This window comes from Danio aesculapii, chromosome 24 (genome assembly GCF_903798145.1).
Source record: "Danio aesculapii chromosome 24, fDanAes4.1, whole genome shotgun sequence".
In the NCBI taxonomy this organism is placed as follows: domain Eukaryota; kingdom Metazoa; phylum Chordata; class Actinopteri; order Cypriniformes; family Danionidae; genus Danio; species Danio aesculapii.
The window spans coordinates 25609743-25633251 of record NC_079458.1 but is presented as its reverse complement, the minus strand read 5'-3'; the positions used below and the strand labels follow the sequence as shown (position 1 = coordinate 25633251).

General features: G+C 34.8%; 1 protein-coding gene across 1 annotated transcript in view; it reads right to left on the bottom strand.

The window, feature by feature from the left end:
• Positions 1-367: 367 nt before the first annotated feature.
• Positions 368-23509, bottom strand: part of tm9sf1 (transmembrane 9 superfamily member 1) — a 28481-nt gene continuing 5339 nt past the window's right edge. The window contains exons 5-9 of the mRNA XM_056450383.1: positions 21783-22135; positions 16533-16687; positions 13626-13811; positions 4807-5080; positions 368-2173 (exon numbers count right to left, since the gene is read on the bottom strand). Coding sequence (XP_056306358.1) covers positions 1780-2173; positions 4807-5080; positions 13626-13811; positions 16533-16687; positions 21783-22135 — 1362 coding nt within the window. The 3' untranslated portion in view covers positions 368-1779. The remainder of the gene's footprint in view (positions 2174-4806; positions 5081-13625; positions 13812-16532; positions 16688-21782; positions 22136-23509) is intronic.

The following is a 23509-nucleotide window of genomic DNA, read 5'->3' as shown; positions in this document are numbered from 1 at the left end:
TCTTAAAGGGATACTTCAGTCTATATTCTATACTATTTGAAACACCTTTTTGTTTCATGCAAATTATTATTTTTTATATATATATATACATACACACACACACCCACACACACATATACACGTGTGTGTGTGTGTGTGTGTATATAAAAATAATAATTTGCATATATATATATATATGTATATATATATATATATATATATACACACACTCACATATATATTTATTGATGTGTGCTTGCTTGCATTAAGATCATTTTCTTAAAGCACTGCATTCATATAATACATGCACTACAAAAAGGCAAGCTCTATCTGACCCTGAGCTTGAGGTAATTGTGCAGTGCCTTGATTTATATGAGAGCCACCACTGTTGCATTTCACCCATTTATTTCTCTTACCGTAATAAAAATGACTTTATTGAAAACATACTATTTACATTTTGACAGATCACAGTTGATGGTGACTTTAGAGCATGGTATTGCTTCTATAATCTATTCTTCATTTCTTCAGCTTGCTCATCTTAAACCTTTCCTCCAACTCTACTCATTTGATCAAAACATGTATATTGCACCATATGTGCACAATATGACAAATCTATTTACCTCAAAGATCATAATATCCTTCCTTATAACAACAAATTCACCTGTAATCATCAAGTAAACTCACTTACAGTGCATATAAGTGCTTTATATCCTCCATGGTCACATGAAACAATATAGAAGTATGAAGGCCTCTGATTCTTGTCCCATTATCCTTTGAAACTAACATTTAGTAGTTTGTCATGCTCATTGCATTAAATGAACACTCCATTTTTTTTTTTTTTGGAAAATGGACCTATTTTACAAGTCTGCTAGAGTTATACAGTTTTACCATTTTTTTAAAATCATTCAGATGATCTCAGAGTCTGGTTGGAAAACTTCTAGCTTAGCTTAGCATAGATCATTGAATCAGATCAGACCATAAGCATCTCGCTCAAATGTTTCTATTTAAAGCTGCACTCTTCTGTAAACACTTTATGTACTAAAACCGACAGATAATTAAAAATCACACCAACAGTAATCCTAATCTGAAACATTCATTTCAGGTTTTCGGGTCTCTTCTAATGACTTAATTCAGGTATGTTTGAATACCTGAGAAAAAGGTTAAAAATGTGTACTGTTGGTGTGAATTCAGGAACAGGGTTGGGAGACACTGGAGTATAATTCGCAGCCATATCGGCCTTGAAAATATCAACTTTTCATTTTCTGTCTGTCTTGGCACACAAAGTAACTACAGAACAGAGTAGCTTTAAATAGGAAAATTATCTGTTTTTGGAATTTGAGCGAGATGCTAATGGTCTCATTTGATTTAATGATTATAGCTGAGCTAAAAGTGCTCCCACCAGACTTGGAGATCAGCTAAAAGTTGTAAAACTCATCTGTTAAACTCTAGGGAACTTGTAAAATGAGTCTATTTTCCAAAAACAAGGTCAGTGTTCCTTTAACAAAACCCACAAACAGAAAGCAACAATTCGAAGTATGAAATTCTGTCCCAATCAGCACAAACGATCCAAATACTTCAGTATTTGATGTGCATATAATCTAGCATCTATTTACCTATGTGAATTTTAAGTATCAGGGTGTTGGTGAGCAAAATATTAAAGTCTATAGTCACATTTGTCTGCTCCCTATTTCCTTTTAATGATTGGCATCAGTTTGGATAGTTTATGGTTTATAATATACTTCAACACAAAAATCTGGTCCATTAGTCTCCACATTTGAGAGGGGAGGAAAAAAAAATCCCTCAGTCCATCTTAAGGCTACGGTAGATGTAACGAATAAAAGCCAGAGAAGCCCAAAAGGAAACCGTTCCCAGCATGAGTGAGAAAACAAACGCGGTGAGCAAGGAATATCCGAAGAATTCAACGCTCTGTACAAGGCCGCTCATGTTGGAGCGATTGTGGTAGTAGAAGAGAGAGTAAACAAATATAAAGATGCCGGTGGAGCCGGTGCTGAGAACACTCCTCCACCACCAGCGGTAGTCCTCGCCTGAGAGCAGGAAGTAGGTGAGGGCCACAGAGATGCAAGCGCCCACAGACAGCAGGATGGCAAACACGCACAGCAGGATGCCGTACAGCGTGTAGTGTTCACGACCCCACGCCGTGGCGAAGATGTAATACAGTTCTACTGAAATGGCACTGAAAAGTCAAGGGGAGAAAAAAATAGATGTTGAACATGATCTAATAAAACAGCTTTTTAGAATATCCACTGTATAAAACATGTGCCAGAGTAATGAACCCTATTCACAATACTGTTATATGCTTATTTTTGTGGCTACCATTTAAAAACAAATGAATGATGGGGGAAGGGGGTACGTGCCTCAGTAGAGCTTTATGTCTAGCAACGCCCCTGCTATCCAATCAGAACGGACCTTCGGTTCACTCGGAAAGCAGTGAAATAATACATTTGTGTCACTTTCTTTTCGCTGATAAGATATACAGCCATCATAAACGCCGTTCCTGTGTGACTCCAGGTGATACTTCCGGGTTTCTTCCCACCGCAGCCTTGCTGTCACTTTTAAAACGGCGGCCACGTGAAATCAGTCTAAGATGTGTTTAACGGTCATCAGCATCTTAAATCTTTGTAAGTTTTTAACATTTGGATATTTTTTTTAAAGTATCTACATTTATATGCAGTCATTTATGTACTGTATCATCTTTGCATCAAATTACAATAAAAAAACTAAATAAAAAAATGCGGGGCATTTGAAATACCGAGAACATGGGCAGGACAGTAAATTTGACATTGTTCTCTTATCTGGCTGCTGTTATCAGTCGCACACAATTGTTTTTTTTTTTTTCTGAAAGTCTTGATAACACCACCATGGAGTTTTTTTTTAATAATAGGATTGTGAAAAAATATTTGTTGTACTCTCCCATTCACTGCGCTCTAAGTTTACCCAACCATGACGACCTCCCCTGCTGAGACACCCGGAAATGTAAAAAGGGTCCATTGGTGGTTCATTCCGCTGTGCCAACCCCTGATAAATCAGGAACTAAGCCAAAGAATAAGGAGTAAAATAGTTGATATATTAGATTGTATTATTTTATATATAATTATCAAATAAAATATTTTTAAATAATGGAATGTAATAAATTCTATTATATTTCATTCATTATTCTAATTTTCATAAAAAATCGAATAGAATGTTCTACAATGTAGCCCTTCTGAAGTTTCTAGTATTTTATTTATACTTCCGAAGTTTTTTCAATTGGTTACAGAACAAACCATTGTTGTCAATGACTTCAATGACTTGATTAACCTAATTAACATATGTAAGCCATTAAAAAAAATCACTTTAAGCTGAAGACTAGTATCTTGCAAAATTTGTAAACTTGTAAAATATTTTGTACTGGCATCATGGCAAAGACAAAAGACATTAGTTATTAGAAATGAGAAGTTATTAAAACTATTATGTTTAATAACTTGTTAAAAATGTTAAGCAGCATTTGAGAAATATTTTAATTCATCAGTTTTATAAGAGGGCTAATTTGCCTTCAACTATATATAAACTATTAAATGATAATATAACCTTTCGAATTCAATATATACATAAATTTATAGAAAAATATAATAGAATAAATGTGTGTTCATTTCATGCTATATTAAAACGAGCTATTCATATGGTTTATTCAAACTGTACACTATTATTTTAAAAAGTTCCTATTATATTTGTATTTCATCCAGAAACATTTTGATTGTACTAAATATTTTCATAAAGAACAATTTAATATCTCATCTAAAGATATGTATAGGTTCTTCCAGAAAAGACATTACATTAAGAAAAGGCTCTAGTCATGCAAGAACCAAATAAAATAGAAGAACACTTCATAAATATTGCAAAAAAACATGTTTCCCATTTATACAAAAGATTAGTAACTAATACTGTACAAAATACAGATCATGTTAGAAGAAAAGAAAAAAAAAGGAACTAGAACTAAATACCATAATTGAGGATGAGGTTTTGGGTTGAGTTATGTGAAGGATATCATTAAGGAATAAATAGTCAACTATGGAAAGAATTTAATTGGAAAGTAAAAATGAGGTACTTTCTTTCTCCTTTTGTAATTTTTACATATGTAAAAGGACCAACTTTTGCTTTGTGTTGGAGAAAACGTGGTGAAATTGGAGATCATACCCACATTTTTGGGACTGTCCTAAGATTCAAGAATTTTGGAAAAATGCTAAAAAAGAAATAGATACCATATTAGATATAGAAATACCCCTCGATCCAGTTATGTGGTTATTGGGAGCACTGTCCAAAGATATGTTTAATGAAGAAACAAGATTTGTCCTAAGGATATTATTACTGGTTGCGAAAAAAATGTAACAGTACATTGGATGGAAAAATGTTTTCAAAAGGTGGCTCAGTGGATTCAGAGACTTAAACGGGTCCATATAATGACTGCATAATTACTGCATGTCTACAAATGAAGACTGATATTTTTCTGAAGAGGTGGAAAAGTATTACAAAATTTAGATATGTATATTTAGAGGTTACTTAACCAATCACCAATGTAATTTACAAATGTCTCCCCTGGAAAGAAGTCATGGCAGTACCTTTTATTTATTTATTAAAAATTATGTATGTATGTATATATATATAATTAATTTTTTTTCATATAATTTGGTAATATGATCTATCTATCTATCTATCTATCTATCTATCTATCTATCTATCTATCTATCTATCTATCTATCTATCTATCTATCTATCTATCTATCTATCTATCTATCTATCTATCATTTCTTTGTAACTCACTGCTCTTACCTGAAAGGCAGGAAGCCTCCGATGGCCATGTGCACAGCAGTGTGTTTGTACCAGGGCTGTTGAGGGATCTGCCGTGCAATGTTACGTGTACGACATGGAGCCTGAAAGTTGCCTGCTCTGTTTTTCCCAACAATTCCACCAATGACAGTGAGCGGGAAGCCGACCAGAACCCAGGCGCCAAGGAGAAGCAGCACAGTCGTGGCAGGAAGTGCCTGAGTGGAGCCGCTCCACCAGTGCACAGAGTTCACCACACTCCATGTGAAGAAGAGCGGAGCTGAATCAATCACACAAGCAGAAAAAAAAGTGAACCAAATGCCACTTACATCTGCTTATGAAAACACTGTATTTATGATATGCAATGTTTGGAATAGAAGTCTAGCATAGAGCACAGCACACACAATGAGTCAGGTGACATTTAAAAGTGGAAAAATCCTGTTGAGCACACTGCACTGTGGGAAACAATACTATCTGCACTGCAGAGGAGATCAAAATCAGAGAACAACCTACAATTTTCTACATTTAAATGCCACTGCTTAGTCATATTAGAACACTGTTTTTAGCATATTTTATGTCTATTCTGAAGTACAGTTAAAAAACAACAACATGTTTTAGGTGCATCCCAAATGGCACTATCCTACACCATTTTGTAGTGTAAATAGTGTAAGTAGTGCATTCACACTGAAAACTCTAAAAATAATAAGTGCACTTTAAAGGGCACCTATGGTGAAAAATCTACTTTTCAAGCTGTTTGGACAGACATATGTGCATGTATGGTGTATAGACCGTCATATTGGGGTGATCTAAACACACCCAGTCCTTTTTTTTCAATTTAGCAACATAAAAAACGGTGGACCAATTGGAGCGGTTTTCAGATCGACCGCAACTTTATGTAGGAGTGCGGTCCCCCCGCCCACCGAATTGATTGACAGCTGCACGTATTAACATGTCCCGGTAGTCACGTGTGTAATCATATCAACAAGACCAGACGTGCGAAAAAGCAACCGGGAATAAAAGGTGTGTTCAGTTCGTTAGGATCATCAATCATCATCAAATGTGATCAAGAGTGAGTTTCACATGTTTAAAATGTTTTAAAACAGAGCATGTGTGTAATGAATTATATAGCGATTTAGCTTAGCTTTACTTCATCAGCACAGCCGCGTGTCAGAACAATTATAAAGGAAGACGTTTCAGTCCCGGTTTGTGGACGTTAATTCAGGTTTATTTTGTACATTAACATAAAAGATATCAATACACCAGTAGAGATTAACCTGTATCCTGTCACATTTGCGTGCAAAAAGAGTGCAAAGCTAAACGGGCGCTCTGTCTGTCTGTGTGTGTGTGTGTGTGTTTCTGCTGCGGTGTGTGTGTGTGTGTGTGTGTGTGTGTGTGTGTGTGTGTGTGCGCGCGCGTGAACTTTGTGTGACCCTGCCATGCAACTGCACAATAAATACTAATTGGTAAAGTTCTTACTGTAGTATTTCTCACAAACGCTACATGAGATCTGCTTCCTTTAAGTCTGTCTGTTGTCTGACGCTGCCGAGGGAGGAGATTAAGGCACGCAGAAAGGTACGTAGAAACGGTGGGCGGGGAGGACTAGCCTTAAAGAAGCAGTACATTAAAACCGCCACCCAGTGAAAAAATTTATAAATAGGAATTTAATAAAAGGTATAATAAAAAATCTGATGGGTGTTGAGCTGAACCTTTACACACACTTTCTGGAGACACAAAAGACTTGTATTAAATCTGAAAAAAGGGCTAACCTAGGTGCCCTTTAAATACTCCAACATTCCACACTTCATTTTACCAGTTGAATAATTGCAAGTTAGACACTTTACACACTCAACAGCTGCAGCTTTGCTTATGTAGCAGGAGGGGCAGAGCTTTTGGGCACTGACTTTGGATTACTTAATTTATTTTGGATTGTGAAAGCAAAATTCTCCTACAAGAGTGATTATACCGTCTCCCAATGGTGAATGCGATTATACTCATGGCAGGTATCATCTGGTAGTTTGGTCATTTATTTTACAAATTTGGCAACCGTCAAACATCATCTGGAAAACGGTTTGAATTTCCACTTAGTAAAAAACCCAATAGTGTTCCATTTGGAAGGACAGCTATAGAAAAAAGAACACTGATATAAATTGGAGAATTGTTTCATATTTCCCCGTTATTGGTGTTAAAGGGATAATTCACCCAAAAATGAACATTTACTCATTATTTACTCACCCTAAAGTGGATCTTTATTTAGAGTTTCTTTTTTTGAACACGAAAGATGATATTTTGAAGAAAGCTGAAATCATGTAACAATTTCCATAGCAGGAAAAATAAATACTGTGTTACAATAGATTTAAATAATCCTAGTGGTTACAGTTTTCTTTAAAATATCTTCTTTTGTGTTCAACAGAACAAAGTGAAACATGTTTGGAATTGGAACAAGTAAAGGGTGAGTAAATGACAGAATTATCAGTTGTGTGAACTATCCCTTTCATCTGCACATGCTGGTAATTTCTTTATTTATCTGACAAACTGGATTAAAGATATGGATCGACCAAAAATGAAAAATAGCTCTTAATTTGCTCAGCTTCTCAAGCCACCCTCAGTGTTTATGGTTTTTTCTTTTTTTTCAGATGAACACAGATCAGATTAGTTTTACATTTTATCCTGGCTCTTCCATGCTTGCTGTTTAATGGTCTTGGGTAGTGGCACTTTTCCCCCCCGAAGTTTCTAAATGCACCTAAATCCACTGTAAAACTAACCCATACACTGCCAGGGGTCAACGCATCTTTTATAAAGTTGATCGATGGGTTTTTGTAACAAAAATATTTCTAATATTTCAATTTGAAACTAAAATTATTGACTTTTGGTGGCTGCTAAATGCCCAATTCTTGACAACTTTTTGGCTGATCTCTGACTTGACATATTATAATGATGAGTATGTTGATGATGATAATGCCCCCTTCAAACAAATATGGCTGTGAAAAAAACAAACTCTTCTTACAGTGAAATCCATTCTCATTTTCTGCTTTCAATTAGTTACTGCAGGGGCATAGATTTAGGGAGGAAGGAGGGGATGTGTCCCCACCAATATCCTCCAACCATTGAAATGTCCCCACCAATAATTTAATCCACTTAAAAATAAATAAATAAATAAATAAATAAATAAATAAATAAATAAATAAATAAATAAATAAATAAATAAATAAATAAATAAAAATCACGCTGTCAACATTAACCTAGACATGCAGAAAAGGTTTAATCACGTTCGCTCCTCCCACCCTCAAAACACATTTGGGCATTTTGATTGGCTATGCCTTTCCCTGCTATCATGTCAGAGGCTGTGGCTGCGTTCAGATCTATGGTTTAGATAAGCAGCGCCAAATGATGGATTGTTTTTTTCCTCATGCAAGAGTAAGGTGTGTTGGGTGCAGCAGTTAGGTGACACACACAAGCATGGCAAAAAGGGGGACATAAGGAGCTTTTTTTTTTCAACAAAAGTGTAAGTCACATAAACGCAAGTTCGCTACTGAATGAGCCCATCACTATAATGCCGTTAATGCTCGCGTTTTCCCCGCTTTAACGCACAGACTGTCGTTACAGCAGACGGATATAGGCTAGTCTGTGTATAGTGCGCCCTGAAAACTAACTGCAGAATAAACAGCTGAAGTAAATGATCCCGCAGTTCTTCTAATCTCTAGCATGTCCAATTTCGGTTGAAACAATTTGTCAAAAAAACCAAAAAGAAGCAGCCTCTGTACAGGCATAATACTGATTTATGAGACATGTTATATTTTCACTGTGGCTAAAATGAACAGAAGTCTTTATTAAACTCTCTCTTTATCAGTTAATAAACATTATTCTAACATTACACTATCAGGCCTGTAGCCAGCTTATTGAAAGGGACGGCTATTTGTTTTCTGAAAAACAACCTTTTTGCAGTTATTTGCCTGGTTTCTATTTAATTATGAGGTATAAATATTGCATATTTTTATTAGTGACATTTTAAGAACTAATTTTTGCTGGATTATCTTGTCGGATGGTTATCATAACCACACTTTCTGATGTATCAAAAATATTTCCAACCATTTTGCCAAATTGTTTACCACACTATTTGACTATTTTAAGTGTTTATTTACAACTGTGCATTTAAACGGTACGTTTTATATCACAATTTTATAAATAATGACAATTTTGTATAAAAAATATGGAAAGATTCTTATTTTTAAAATACAAATCATCTTTCATAAATCATAAATTATCATCTATCATAATTATTATTATTTTTTTTTTAGAAATCTGTTAAAACTACTTTTAAATTAAACACTGAAGCCTGCAGACAAATAACAAACTGGCCAGCACATTAAGTGTTCCTTAGTCAGAATTTAGCCATTTGAATAATCAGAAAAAAAATTCAAAAATAATAACAATCCAACTTTTGGTCTTTTGAACCACCAGAACCCCTCTTAGCTACGGGCCTCAAAAGTACCAAGTTGTATGAAGAGAGGATTAATTATTAATATATTTTAATAGCGGTTAAAAAAATACCCGTGTTTGATTCACCCGTCCCCACCAATCTCAAGTGCAAACCTATGCCCTTGAGTTACTGGCATTCAGTATTTCTTATTTGTCAACTCTAAAAAGAGATTCCTCAATGAATGCATCTTACGTCACACATCTGCCAATAAGAAGCCCCTGGAAGTCAGTGATTTGAGAAATTTAAATATGCCAGTACACAATAAGCCAATGTCAAACAATTAGCACACACGAAACCCAACTGTGTTGCCGCCTCGTGTCGGCTCACATCTGAACACAACAAATGATGGCGGCCGATGATTCCAAGATTCTGTGCCTATGTGAGGAGGATATGTGTCTTTCCGATCTGCGGGGGCAATATCTGTTTTTTTTTTGTTCAGAACTGGAAACCAGAATGTCTGACGTGCACATGCATAACAAAGTAGTGTTCAGTACCATTATCACAGTAATTGTCACTCAAAATAAAGGGATTAACTCCTACAAATAATATGATAATAATCTAATATTCCATATAATTCGCAAATATTTGAGAGATGTAGTGAAATTACAACCGGCCTTGTTGTGTTCCTTTTTGACTTGAATTGTTTACCTGCTCCGTCACACTCACGCACTGATTCGCTGTTGAATAACCAGTCAGAATGCTCTCTACAGCTGATGCCCCGATGCCGATTCTACACACTGAATCCGGCCAACGAACTCAGATGTTAACTTTATAAAGCTGGATTTATACTTTTGCCTGGCGCCACATCGCGCACCTCCGCTGACTGCACGCGCACCTCGAGAACCTTTTATACCTGCCGCATTCGCCGTTGTGATATTATTTAAAACGACAGGGGGTGGTCAAACTGACTGCAAAATCAGACAGATAAACAGAGAAGTAGGAAGTTTCCAGAACTATGTCATGTCATATTAATATCATACAATATTTTAAACTAATTATTTTCATTGTTTTTAAAAATTATTTTAATGATTTTAAGGATTTTTATAACCATTCAAGATTTTGTAAATCAAACTTTGATGCATCACTTGCTTTTGTTCATTTCTCGGAAAGTTTTACCTATTAAAGTTTATTAAAATATCAATGGCAATGGGTTTGCTCTACAAATCTACAAAGCGAACCTCCGCAATGACGTCACATTTGCCGCATGCACTCAAGCGAACTAGCGGATATAAACCAACTAGCCAGACCAACAAAGCCCAACAGCCGACTTTTGACTTGTGGCTCGTTTCCACTGACTGGTACGGTACGGTTTGGTACGGGTCAACTTTATCAAGCTTGCGTTTCCACTACCAAGGGTACCCTCTTTTGGTGGGCGTGGTGTATGACAGAAAGTTTCAGTCGACGTCATTCTAGCTCGAGGAAATGTCTACAATAAAGCTGTACAGGTCGCTCACATATCATATGAGAAGCACTTCTCACAAAACAGATGCTTTACACACATAAATACTTGTGTAGAAATGTTTATTACTAACTTTTCTATGAATATGAGTTGATTATAACTGCAGATCAATGACAGTACGAAACGGCCTACTGTAACATCTGTAATTATATTAAATAAATAAATGAACATATATAAACACATACAGCCCCTTACAATCTCCGATATGTTATCAACTACAGAAAAACACACAGCAGACATTTCGTCCGTATTTAGGTTCAAAAACAACCCAAAATATAGCCCAGTCAGTGAAAACCTCTTATCTGTGCCTGTAATCTTCAGCAGCACATGTAGTCTCTGTTAGAGAACAATTCCATCATTCTGAGTTCATATTAGTCCAAAAGGGGATCATAACAATAACAGTTAAATAAGGCAGTTTGTTCACGTTTGCTAAAAAAATAATGTGCTCCTTTTTTTCCGGCTCCTCCCTTGTTTTTTCCACGCTTCACTCTCGCGTTTGTCTGTGTCTGACAGGATTGGGTTTCAAAAGCACGTCAATAATCAAGCGCAGGTTATTATCATCAGCTCAAGAAGTTTGTTATTTCAGATATAGACGCGCGGCGAGTGCAAGGAAGAAAGCGAAACCGCTCGCGCCTCAGACTGCCTCGTAAAAAACTACAGGGCTCAGGGTAAATCTGCTCTTCTTCTTGGCTTTGTGGCTGTTTATCAAGACGACGACAAGGTTTGTTTGAGCCCAGGTCGACCATGGCTCGTTATTATATGTATATATAATTCTGCTGTAATGTCTCGGCTCGTCGGCTGTGCGTGTATTTTAAACATGGCGGTTTTTTTGTTTTCATTCTGGCATGTTGCGCAAGCGAATGACGCCTCTCTGTAAACCAATAGCGTTCAGCTGCAAGTCTAGCTCCGCCTTTTGGTACCCTTTCTTGTGTTTGGTACCCTTTCGAAAGGGTGCCGAAAAAGTGGTACGATACGGTTTGGTTCGGTACGCCTTTTAACAGTGGAAACGGCCATAAAAGTGTACCAAACCGAACCGTACCGTACTGTACCACTCAGTGGAAACGGGCCTTTGGTGTGTTCTGGCCCTTAGGAACCTGTGAAAGTTGGAGACTAGTGATAAGAGATTACTGATAAAAGATTAGCGATGTCTTGTCTGAGACTAGTGATTATGGCTTTTGAGAGATTAGTGCTGTCTGTGAGAGACCAGTGATGAGAGATTCATTTATGCATTCTGTTTGTGTTGCTCTGCAATACCACTTCCAAAACGCTAGCTGGCAGTAAAGTAGGGATAGCAGTAGAGTCGACTCCCAGATTCGAGTCTGTTTTTTCAAATCCTCCTGAATGAAGCAGTTATATGCTACAATTATAATGCTCATTCTCAAGCACGATGAACACCGAAGGTGCCCGCTTTGAATGTGTTCACACTATTTTCGCTTTTGAATTTCACGACTACGAGCATTCTAGGCTGTTAAATAGTGCTGCGGGTTCAAGTTTGCTTTCATTTTCAAATTCCTATAAAGCACGTACACCTTTAGCATTTTGGTTTTAAATAATTGTGGTTTGGATCTACCTGCGATGTCAAGCTTTCTGTGTAATAAATGAAATATAGCCTGTATGTAAGGTGTGTGAATTTGGAGCAGATCGAATACTATTGGTGGACCGACGTCTTAAATTAGCACTGCAGGTAAAATTATGATGTTATGATGTTAGGCTATTGGCTGCTGCTATATGCTCAAGTAAAATATTTATTTAACCTAAGCATGTTTCACGAATGAATAAATAAATAAATAACTAAATAGAACACTAATCATAATGACAAAAGTAGCCAAGATTAATTTGTTGTCACAAAATCTGAAAACACATGTGGTCTTGGTTTTGTTTTAGCCCTGAACACACTTAATTTCACCTCTAATTCTTTTTTCTGTTTATTTTAATAACTACAAAAATACATCAGAATGATACCAAATGAAATTAGTTTGCAAAAGAGGATTTTTAAATAAAAATATAGCCGAGGTTAAATGTTCAAAAACTAGGACTGACTCCTTTTCTTCCAATGTAGACTAACACACCCTTATTAAATTACAATAATGAACAAATTGCACAAAACAAACAGTGATATTTAAAAGTAAAGTAATGAGCTATTTAAAAGTACACTTTAAAGAAAATCACATTTACGAGAGAGTGAAAGTGAGAGAGAGAGAGAGAGAGAGAGAAAGAGAGAGAGAGAGAGAGCAATATGATATGCTTTTAGGCACAGTCTGTCATGCTGCTTTTATTTATTATTTTAGGTTTGTTAATGTATAAATTATTTAAGTTAAATATTTCATGTATAGGGTTTAATTTTTAATTGGTCATTAAATCAAAGGAAAAAGCTAGCTATTTTGTTTATTGATTGGTTAGAGCGTCAAAAAATAATGAACAACAGCAGATTATTTCGTTCTCTAGGTACAGTATTCAGGTATCAAACATTCATATTAAGAAGATATATTTTAGACTATTCTATATAATTTTTTAAACATTGTTTGGGCTCAATTGGGATGTTTTTTTTTATTATTCTTTTCTTTAATTCTGTTATTTAACTGCTATGCATATTACCATTAAACATTTTGATAATAAACCGATTTTTTAACTTTCTTTCTCCAAGATTGCAATATAATTTTCTAAGTTATCTAAACTAGACAATTAAAATATGCTGTAAAAAAGTGTAGGTTGATAACTATTTTTTTTAGACTGCAGATGATTTACTGCTGGTTTTGTCTGACCAGAAGAGAACTGCACAATGATGCAATTGACGCAGTAGTATTGTGTAAAACCCAATATGAGACAGCATGTTTAATCCTAATTAAGATCTCCACTGTAGTGATGCAGAAAACTGTGATGGGGTCTTACCAGAGAAGAGTGCGGAGGTGAGGATGATGTTCCAGACCCAGCGCTGGCCTTGAATCTGGGTGTAGAAGCTGCAAGAACAGTATCCTGACACACAGCTGGTCAGAGCGTACAGTACAATCGCTGCAGAGTTGATGGCACCGTGACGATGGACATTAAACATCCCCAGCAGTGCCATGACAATGATTCCTGAGGAAACCATGGAAGAGCCAAAAATCAGTGGGTTATCTGAAGCTCATGCTCTTTCTATCTGCAACTCACTTCTCATTTTATCAGACTTTGACTAATTCCTTCATTCTAGAAAATAATTGTAGTTCATTGCTTCTTTGACAAAAATTATAATAATGTTAGAAGTTAACAAGTCATCAATGAGATAAAAAATAAGATGTCATGAAAGGCAATTATCAAATTAAAATGTTAAGTTATATTAAGCAATATTATTATGAATATAATTACTTATAAACAGACTTTTTATATTAACAGTATAAGCAATTTTCAAATGACCCTATGATTTTTCTAATAGATTATACATCATTTTTACGCACAATCTTAACCCGACAAATTATTTAGAGATGCCATAAAAACAGCCATGGATAAAAGTAAAACGGTTTGTATGCTTGTCTCACAATCATTGACAGTTATCCATCATCCTGATGTATTTGTTAAAGGAGAAAAGATCAGGGTTGTCTCTGATTTTAAATATTTAGGTCTAACTTTAGATTCACAATTGACATTCCAAAAGCATGCCAAGAAGGTCACTAAAATTGTTATATTTAATCTGGTCAACTTCAGGCATATGCAACCTTACGACATCACCTATACGACTAACGAAGCAGCAAAACTTTTTTCCTCATATTTATATTGTCTTAATAGTAAAATCAGTTGAATCACTCTATAAACAGGCACCTAAAGTATTTGATCAGAAGTCTATTAGGTATCATCATAGTAATATAATACAAAAACACCATTTATTAAGCTTTGATAATATGAAATATTTGGCTGATGCTTGTATGATTTTTAACATTTTAAATGGATATGCTCCACCTCTATTATGCAAGTTTGTGACACACACCAATACTAATGGTCAAGCAACACGATCTATTACTAGAGGAGACGTACAACTTTTACATGGTCAATCTTCTTAGTTAGAGCCAGTCATTTCTGGAACACACTTCCTATTAGGCTTGGGCGGTATCCAAATTTTAATAACGTCAAACCTCCTCACTATTTTATTTCAGTATACGGTTTTACAGTGCATAATTAAAAAATAATGATGCAAGGCTCAGACAGCATCACCAAACTGTTGGCTTGTGCCTAAACCATTCAGAAACTGAATACCGTATATGCAACCCTAGGTTCGCGGTCACCTGTTTGTTGCACAATTTGCAAATTGTCTTGTTCGTATTAGAGATCTGTGCAGGACAAAATTTAAGGGGGGGAGGGGCTAGGGCAAAACCAAAAATCCACACAGCTAGATGAAACAGAGTCCAGACAGCCTATGACAAGCTGTCTGTATAAACACACACACATAGACACACAGCACCATGCTCTCTCTCATTCTCACACACACACACACACACACACACACACACACACACACACACACACACACACACACACACACGACACACAGGACACACACCATCATGCTCTCTCTCATTCACACATATACACGCACACACAAACATCATGTCGTGCTCGCTCACTCAGGAGCAACGTTGTTAGACTGCCCGCTCCCGTTCAAATTACACCAGAGTTACCAACCACTCCCGCGCTTAATTCAGAAATTTATTCCTGCAGAGGTTGTGTTCTTTTTCGAGACCAGGTCACTTGGTGCGCGACTCACCATCTTACCTCACCTCTTTCTCCTTCACACTGTCCCGTGATGACAATCACGCATACGCATTTTTAGGCATTAAAAATATTATAATTAATACTTGTCTCCTATATAAGTGCGTTGTTTTTTATGACGGTTTAACTGTATTGAAACTGATACCATTGCTATTTTTAGATCCCGCAGTATACCATTTTACCGTATTACCGACCAAGCCTACTTCCTATTGATTTAAGGGGTATTACAAATTATTCAACATTTAAATACAAGTTAAAGAACTGGCTAAAAGCAAATCAAGTTTGTAATCAGGTGCAATTCTTTTCTCTAACATTTTATGAAATTCTTATTATATGTTTTATCCTTTTGTCGTTTGTAACTTTACTGTTATTGTATGTGTAATAATGTGTTTTTTTAGGTTGCCTTTTAAAATCTGGCAGGGGGCAACAGATGAAAATTAGCCCCCTGGCTAAATACATTTCAAATACATAAATACATTTCAAAATTTCAAACAGAGTAAAATATTTCAATAATTTTCATAACTTCTTCAGGTTTAGAAATCATACTTTTAAAATGACTCAATTTCCCAAGAACATTAAAAAGTTGATCCTTTAAATAAAGAAAAAAATATATACTTAAAATTAAAATAGTGAATTAAAATAAAATAGATATTTTCTTCATTGTTTCACCTAATTTAATTCTTAAATTGTCTTATTTTAAATTACTGGTTCTTAAACCTTATTGTTCCCCATTCCCCACCCCTGTAAACCTTAAAAAAACTGCTTTTAAACTGTGTGAGGAGACATTATTAAGAATGTCACTGTTTGTTAAAACAATAAAAAAAATAATAAAACGCCAACAACATTTCTTGATATTCCAAAATGACAAAATGATTCACGCATGATGAAGCCAATTAGAATTTAGTTACAGACCTTGTATTGGTTTTTGTTTTAAAAAGCATTTATAAACGTTTTTACATTCTGTTTGTTGTGCATGTATTATTTAAGAAACCATAACAAAAGGAATTAATAAATCACCACTACTTTTATTTAGTTAATAAAAAGTTAACAGTGTCATACCTGTGGCCAGAGTCAGAAACTGTGCCCCGACACCTAATACTGCACACAGGAGGCTCTTATATGGCGGGAAGCGAAAAACATCTGTGTGGATGATTTTCCACCCGTTATCCCCTTGATCCAGGTCATCACAACCCCCATCTTCCTCGACATTATACCTGTAGACAAAGACAGTGACCGTTTGTTTAGCTCATTGTTCAATAATGATCTCTGGGTGATGGGTGCTGATCACTCCTCTTCCAAATGTAGATGATCTAATGCAAAAAAAGCCCAATTTCATTGCTCAAGTTATCAGTATTACAGTTAAGTGCAAATTAGAACTTGACGAAGTTCAGTTTGTTTTGTTGTACCTTTTTTGATTATGTTAATTTTTTTAATACACGTTTCAGTGAATCAAATTTATGCATTTATTTAAATTTAATGTAATTTATTAATAAAAAATATTTAAGTTTTCAGTGTTTTGATGGATATTAGTGTGTTCTAACCTACAGTAACCTCTTATTAGCTGCTAAAGATTTTATTGTAGGTCAAACTATGCATGTAATTTTACTTTACATGAAAAGTGTTTTGTGAACACTTACGGTGTCTATTCGTGCTCTAGATCTGCCAGTTTCAGACTGTTGAATGAATTTTCTTTTTGCAAAGACTGATTGGCGTGAATATGCTACACAATGGTATGAACTGTTGTAAGGGTTTTCAAATGTAGAGGTGGTTAAATATATTTGATCAATTATTTTAACGTTATTAGTTAAGATACAGATCAAAGAAAACTATTTCTCACTATTAAAGGGCTGACCCCACTATGCATGGTTTTGACATCCTTCGGAGAGGGATCAAGTGTTAATGAGGTGAGTCGATCCCCCCAAACCCCCCTGTAATTCACCCTTTGATTGTTATGACAGTTTGAGATATGGTTTGAGTATACTTAAGGATCTATGAGAGACCATAGTTTGAATGAATCTCCGCCTTTGCATGACACCGTGACATTTCTCAGCATTATACTGATTGAACATTATCAGCTTTGATTTTTTTAGTAGTAGAACATGAGCATTTAACAGGGTAAAAAAAAAGTTTGAAAATAAATCACAGTTTTAAAGTATAAAATGTCTCTATTATGGTATTTTCACAAAAGGGTTTAGGTCATGGAAACACTTTACAATAAGATTACATTAGTCCATGTATCCACTAACAGGATTAAACGACAAACAATGCATTTATTAAAGAATTTGTACATGTTTGTTAACATCTTTGTTAAGTTGTTCATTGTTAGTCCTTGTTAACTCACAGTGCATTAATTAATGTTGACAAGAACAAATTAAGATTTTCATAATGCATGAGTTAATGTTGAACAATGATTGATAAATGCTTTACAAAAACTGTTCATTTTTAGTTCATGTCAGTAATTATGCATTAACTAACATTAAATACTGAAACCTTACTGTAAAGTGTGGCCACTTTATCAGATGAAGTCATAATCTCCTGGCAACTTGTTTGTGTGCATGTGTTGCTCAGGGAACAACAAAAACTCATTTAATGGTTGATGTCAAAACACAAGCTCCCTGGTGTACTAAGCATGCTGCTAATTGAATGTGTAATACAAATGTAAAACAATTGATTAAGAATTCATTATTTAATTACTGTTAACAAAGTTCAGTTTGTATTCGTAGTGTACACAAACAAGTCATGATCAGCTGTGAGTTTCACCTTAATTTATTTAGATAACTGAACCCTTGTAATAATTAACAGTAAATAAATATTTACACAAGATGTTATGTTTAAAAACATGATGAAATAATTATAAAATGGATACATTTTCTGGACAAACTGTTTTTTTATTTATACATTTAGCTATTTTTAATGCACTTATAATACAAACCACAATCTGTATATAATATTAACATGCTAATCAGTTGCTAGATGCATGGCTTTACATAGGATTATGATGACAAAATGTATGATATTATATAAATGTATTATTTAATAAAATTTCAATATTTAAAGCGGTCCTTTAATGCTTTTACAGTTTTCAAATGTTAGTCAGTGTGTAATGTATATGTTTGGGCATAAAACAATCTAAAATGTAAAAAATGTCACAGTCCACTCCAAAGGGAGAAATTAAATAATAAATTAAAAAAAGGTCTTTTCAAGAACTACAAATGAACAGCTTATTTAAAATGCAAGCCTACGAAAATGTAAATGTTTGAGTGATGGGCCTTTTGTTGTTTAAACATCTTGATTATATTAGCATATGATGGATGCCACAATGTTACACCTGTGCTGCAGTAGACAGATTAGAGCTGCTGGATTTACAACGTGTAAACTCATCAACTTGAGTGAAGAAACGTGAAAAGAAACGTGGCAGTATGGAATCATTGTCTTAGCTTTTCGTCAAACAGAGTGCACTGGGATAGCTTACCAATCACAGTGTATTCCATTTTTTAGAAAGCAGGCCTTCACCAAACCCAGAATATTTCAATTTCTGTTTGTGCCCAACTGGGGAAAATGGTGTTGTAGTATTATAAGTAATGCGCTTTTTGAATCACCAAGCAGGAGAAAACATTATAGTCCACCCAATAAACAGAATTAAGACATTGTAAAACAGCTTTATGTGACCCCTATTAAAATACAATTTTTACAGTTAATTACATACAGGGACTAATAAACTAATTTCTCTGATATTTTGTTAAGGAATAAGGGTGTCAAAAGAAATTACGTTTACTCAATACAAGTTTTATGAATATTTATCATTGTAGCTTTTGTACAGATTTCAACATGAGCAAAAAACCAGACCAGTCTTTAAATCAGAAAGAAATAGAGGTTTGAACCTAATGATTATTGATATCAACTCTCTTGTACGATCATTTTTATCATATAACATAGCCCGGCCACATGCAACTGGATGCAGTTCATTTAATGACCACTGGTGTCGCTTATAACAAGGTTTTTGTTAAAAAAAATTAGATGTTAGTTTTAGTCTTTTAGTTTTAAGCATGTCTATTAGCTAGGGTGCTCCAAAACAGTGACAAAATTCATGTTTAGAAAAGATAAAACTGATATTAAAGCTTGCAGTTTGTCACTTCCACCTAAATGGATCAGTGATTTTTTTCACATCACCTCATACTTCAGTTTATCATCAAATTGACAAATCAAATGCTCTCTGGTATCTGACATGTCCCGGCCCCTTCAAAACGCTTCTCATTTGCTTTTCATTTGATGTGCTCGATCAACCGCTCTTTTACTGCAAAACAGTGATGACTTTCTTAAAAGGGGAGGAGCTACTATGTCCCACCCTCTCTTCATTTTTCAGATGAGATTATGTCAAACAAAATAAAAAATGCACATTTCCAAGCACTTCATCGGACCTTTAATTCAACATACAGCCTGTTCTAACACAGCTCATGCAATCATAATTTAGAGCCTATTACAGACGCTTACTAGTTTTTCTGCGATCACTGAATCCAACGCGAAATCAACAGTCGAAAATTTTCGCGATCCTTCAAAATTCTTAATTTAACTCCAAAATCATCACAAAAACGTAAATAATCTCATAAAACATCCAATTCCAAACCATATAATCAAATTATATTTATATCTGTTTGCAATGAATTGTTTTACATGACTTAAAGGCGTCGCATACACAGCACAGGTGATGTTTGAGTGTTTCTCAAAAAATGACATATCACCTGTGCTCTCACAATAAATACATTACATGAAAGTGGGGGAGAACGTTTTGCACTGCAGCCTGTGCAGTAAACAGACGTGGATGAAGCGCAAGTGATTTACATGTGAAGTCAATCCAAAGATGAGATATAGACTACCTGTGAAGAATTGGGCATTTTGTGCATTTGACGTGCTTTAAACTGCAAAAGAAAGTTGGAGCAAACATCTAACAAACAGAGCAATGGAACAGACAGAAAAGCAAGCCGCTTACAATAATAGAGCTTGATTCAAGAATGACAGCCGCTGGACGTTACCGAATTAAAGGACATTATTTGTGCTTTACTTTTTGGTGCCTGTACAATCGATAAATGTTTTGTTTAATGCTTTTTTCTGCAGTTAATGAGAGTAAATGTTTTCCTTCCATTGACGAGTTTTACGGCAATCCGCGTTTTAGGTGTATTACAGTAGGGGAAGCCCTAACCTAGGTCCTGAGTGAGGTACATGATGTCAGATGCTCTGGGAAGAGAAATCTGAGAGAAAGTGGATAAAAGAAGTTATACAAGGAGTTATACAACCATCCTTTGGCTTAATCCCTACCGTCTTAGACTTGTTTTAGATCTTGCCTTGACAAAAGACCAAAATAAAGAAGCTTTATTTTTATGATTTTTGCTATCGTCATTGTGTCAAATTGCACATATAACATAGCAGGCTACCTAATATGGTAAATAATATATTTATATATTTGAAGTTGAAGTCAGAATTATTAGCCCCCGTTTATTTTTTCCCTAATTTCTGTTTAATTAAGAGAAGATTTTTTTTCAACCCATTTCTAAACAATAGTTTTAATAACTCAGCTCTGATTTATTTTATTTTTGGCATGATGACAGTAAATAATATTTTACTAGATATTTTTCAAGACACTTCTATACAGCTTAACGTGACATTTAAAGGTTTAACTAGGTTAATTAGGTTAACTAGACAGATTAGGGTAATTAGGCAAGTTACCATATAATGCTGGTTTGTTCTGTAGTTTAACGAAAAAATATATAGCTTAAAGTGGCTAATAATTTTGACCTTAAAATGGTTTTTAAAAAATTAAAAGCTACTTTTATTCTGGCCAAAATAAAACATATAAGACTTTCTTCAGAAGAAAACATTATCAGACATACTGTGAAAACGTCTTTGTTCTGTTAAACATCCCTTGGGAAATAAAAAATAAAATAAAAAATAAATCAAAGGGGGGCTTATAATTCTGACTTCTACTGTACACACACACACACACATATATATATGTACATATACATACATACTGATAGAGATATATATATATATATATATATATATATATATATATATATATATATATATATATATATATATATATATATATATATATATATATATATATATATATATATATATGTGTGTGAATTTCATATTGTGAAGTTATACATATACATAACTTTCTGGGAAATATATTGAAAAAAAAAATTGAATTAAAAACTGCTATTACTAATTAAATAAGAGAACAAAATTCCACATGTGACAATCTAAAAAACAATGTTAGGAAAACTTAATCAGGTTGCTCCTCACCTGGCGAAGTCATTCTTCAACACCCTCATGAGGATAATGATGACGAAGCCCAGCAATAACACCACCAGCACTAGTGAGTTAATAATGGACAGCCAATGGATTTCCAGAGTCTTGGGAAAGAAGGAATAGTCTCGAAGACGCTCAGCTCTGCGTGAATGGGGCAATGTAGTCTCAAACCAGCGAACGCTGTAGGTGTGGGTGATTGACAGACCACCACTGCCAACACCAGCACCATGGCCTGCTCCACCTTCCTCTAAGGGCTCTGGCTTCACATCCTTTACGGACACGTTGGCGAAGATCACAGAGTCACCATTGTACTCTATATTCAAATCCAAGTGTGTCCATAATCCCACCTGTTGTACCAAAACAGTGCGTGAGGCGAGATATAATGCTTTATTGAATGACTAAGCATACAGTTAAACAGTACGCAGCAGCTAATATAAACAATTTAAGGGACAATAATATTTTAAATGTCTTTAAAAGTCTCTTGTGTGCCATTGATCATAAAACATGTAAGCTGTGCAAAATAGTGAATTGCAATTTAAAGGAAAAGGTGCAGTATGCAAGTTTGACACCCAGTGGTTAAACTAGGTATTGCACTCCTATTTCAAAAGACACAAGCAAGCGCAGGTTGCCAGATTGGCGACACCAAACAGGAGCGGGTCTGACTTTTGAGCCTAAAGGCTGGTTTAAAACATGTTCTAAATAAAAGCAACGGCATGCGATAGAAGGAATATTTTCCATATTAAAAGAAGTTTTTGTTCTAACCAACACCTGAAATTTGTATTCAAAGAACGGCTTCTATTTCTTGCAGCTGAACAACAGAAAACTGACAATGATCACCTCAGGTACAACTCAAGTGCTTCATTCAGTGTTAAATGCTAATAAGTTGGCATTTTACATGACATTTATTGCCATACTACTGAAAGCAGAAGCAGCGAGTTCACCTCAGATCTTAAAAGTAAAATAAACCCTTTGAAATTGACCTTTTCAACTATGACTCAGTGCAAACTAACAAATATCAGTGATTCAGCATCTACAGTCAATAATGTTAAAGAGGTTTCATTTGTATTAATTAGATTGTAAACCTTACCATTTTGTTGGTGTGCAATGAGTGCATTTTCTGTGCTTCTGAATGGCTGTATTTAAATTTCTGCCATGTTTCATCTGGTGCAAACAGCCAAATTGCTTATCACAGCAAATCTCGTCATGTAGTACTTGTCTATTACACTGGCATTGGCCAGGTTAAATGACCAAAACAAATGTTTCGACGTGTAACACACATTTTTTAAAGCAGAATATCTGACTTTAGCATTGCTTTTCAGATAAACAAGAATGTTTACTTATCATGTTTCTTAAATATCTACAAACATATTATAGTATTTTTGTGCTTTAGAGGAATCAAAAACTTACATACAGCACCTTCAAGGTTATCTATTTAAATATATTTGAAAATGCAATATATTCTCATATAAATTCATTTTCAGCAGCCATTACTTTAGTCTTTAGGGTCATGTGATCCTTCAGCAATACTTCTATGATTGTATTCTCAAGAAACATCTTTCTAAATGTTAAAAACAGTTGTGCTGATTAATAATTATATGGAAACTGAGATTTAATTTAATATTTTACAACATTATACATATATTTACTGACACTTTCAAACTATGTAATGCATCCTTGCAAAAAAAAAAAGCATTTGATAACTTAAAGACACTAAACTTTTG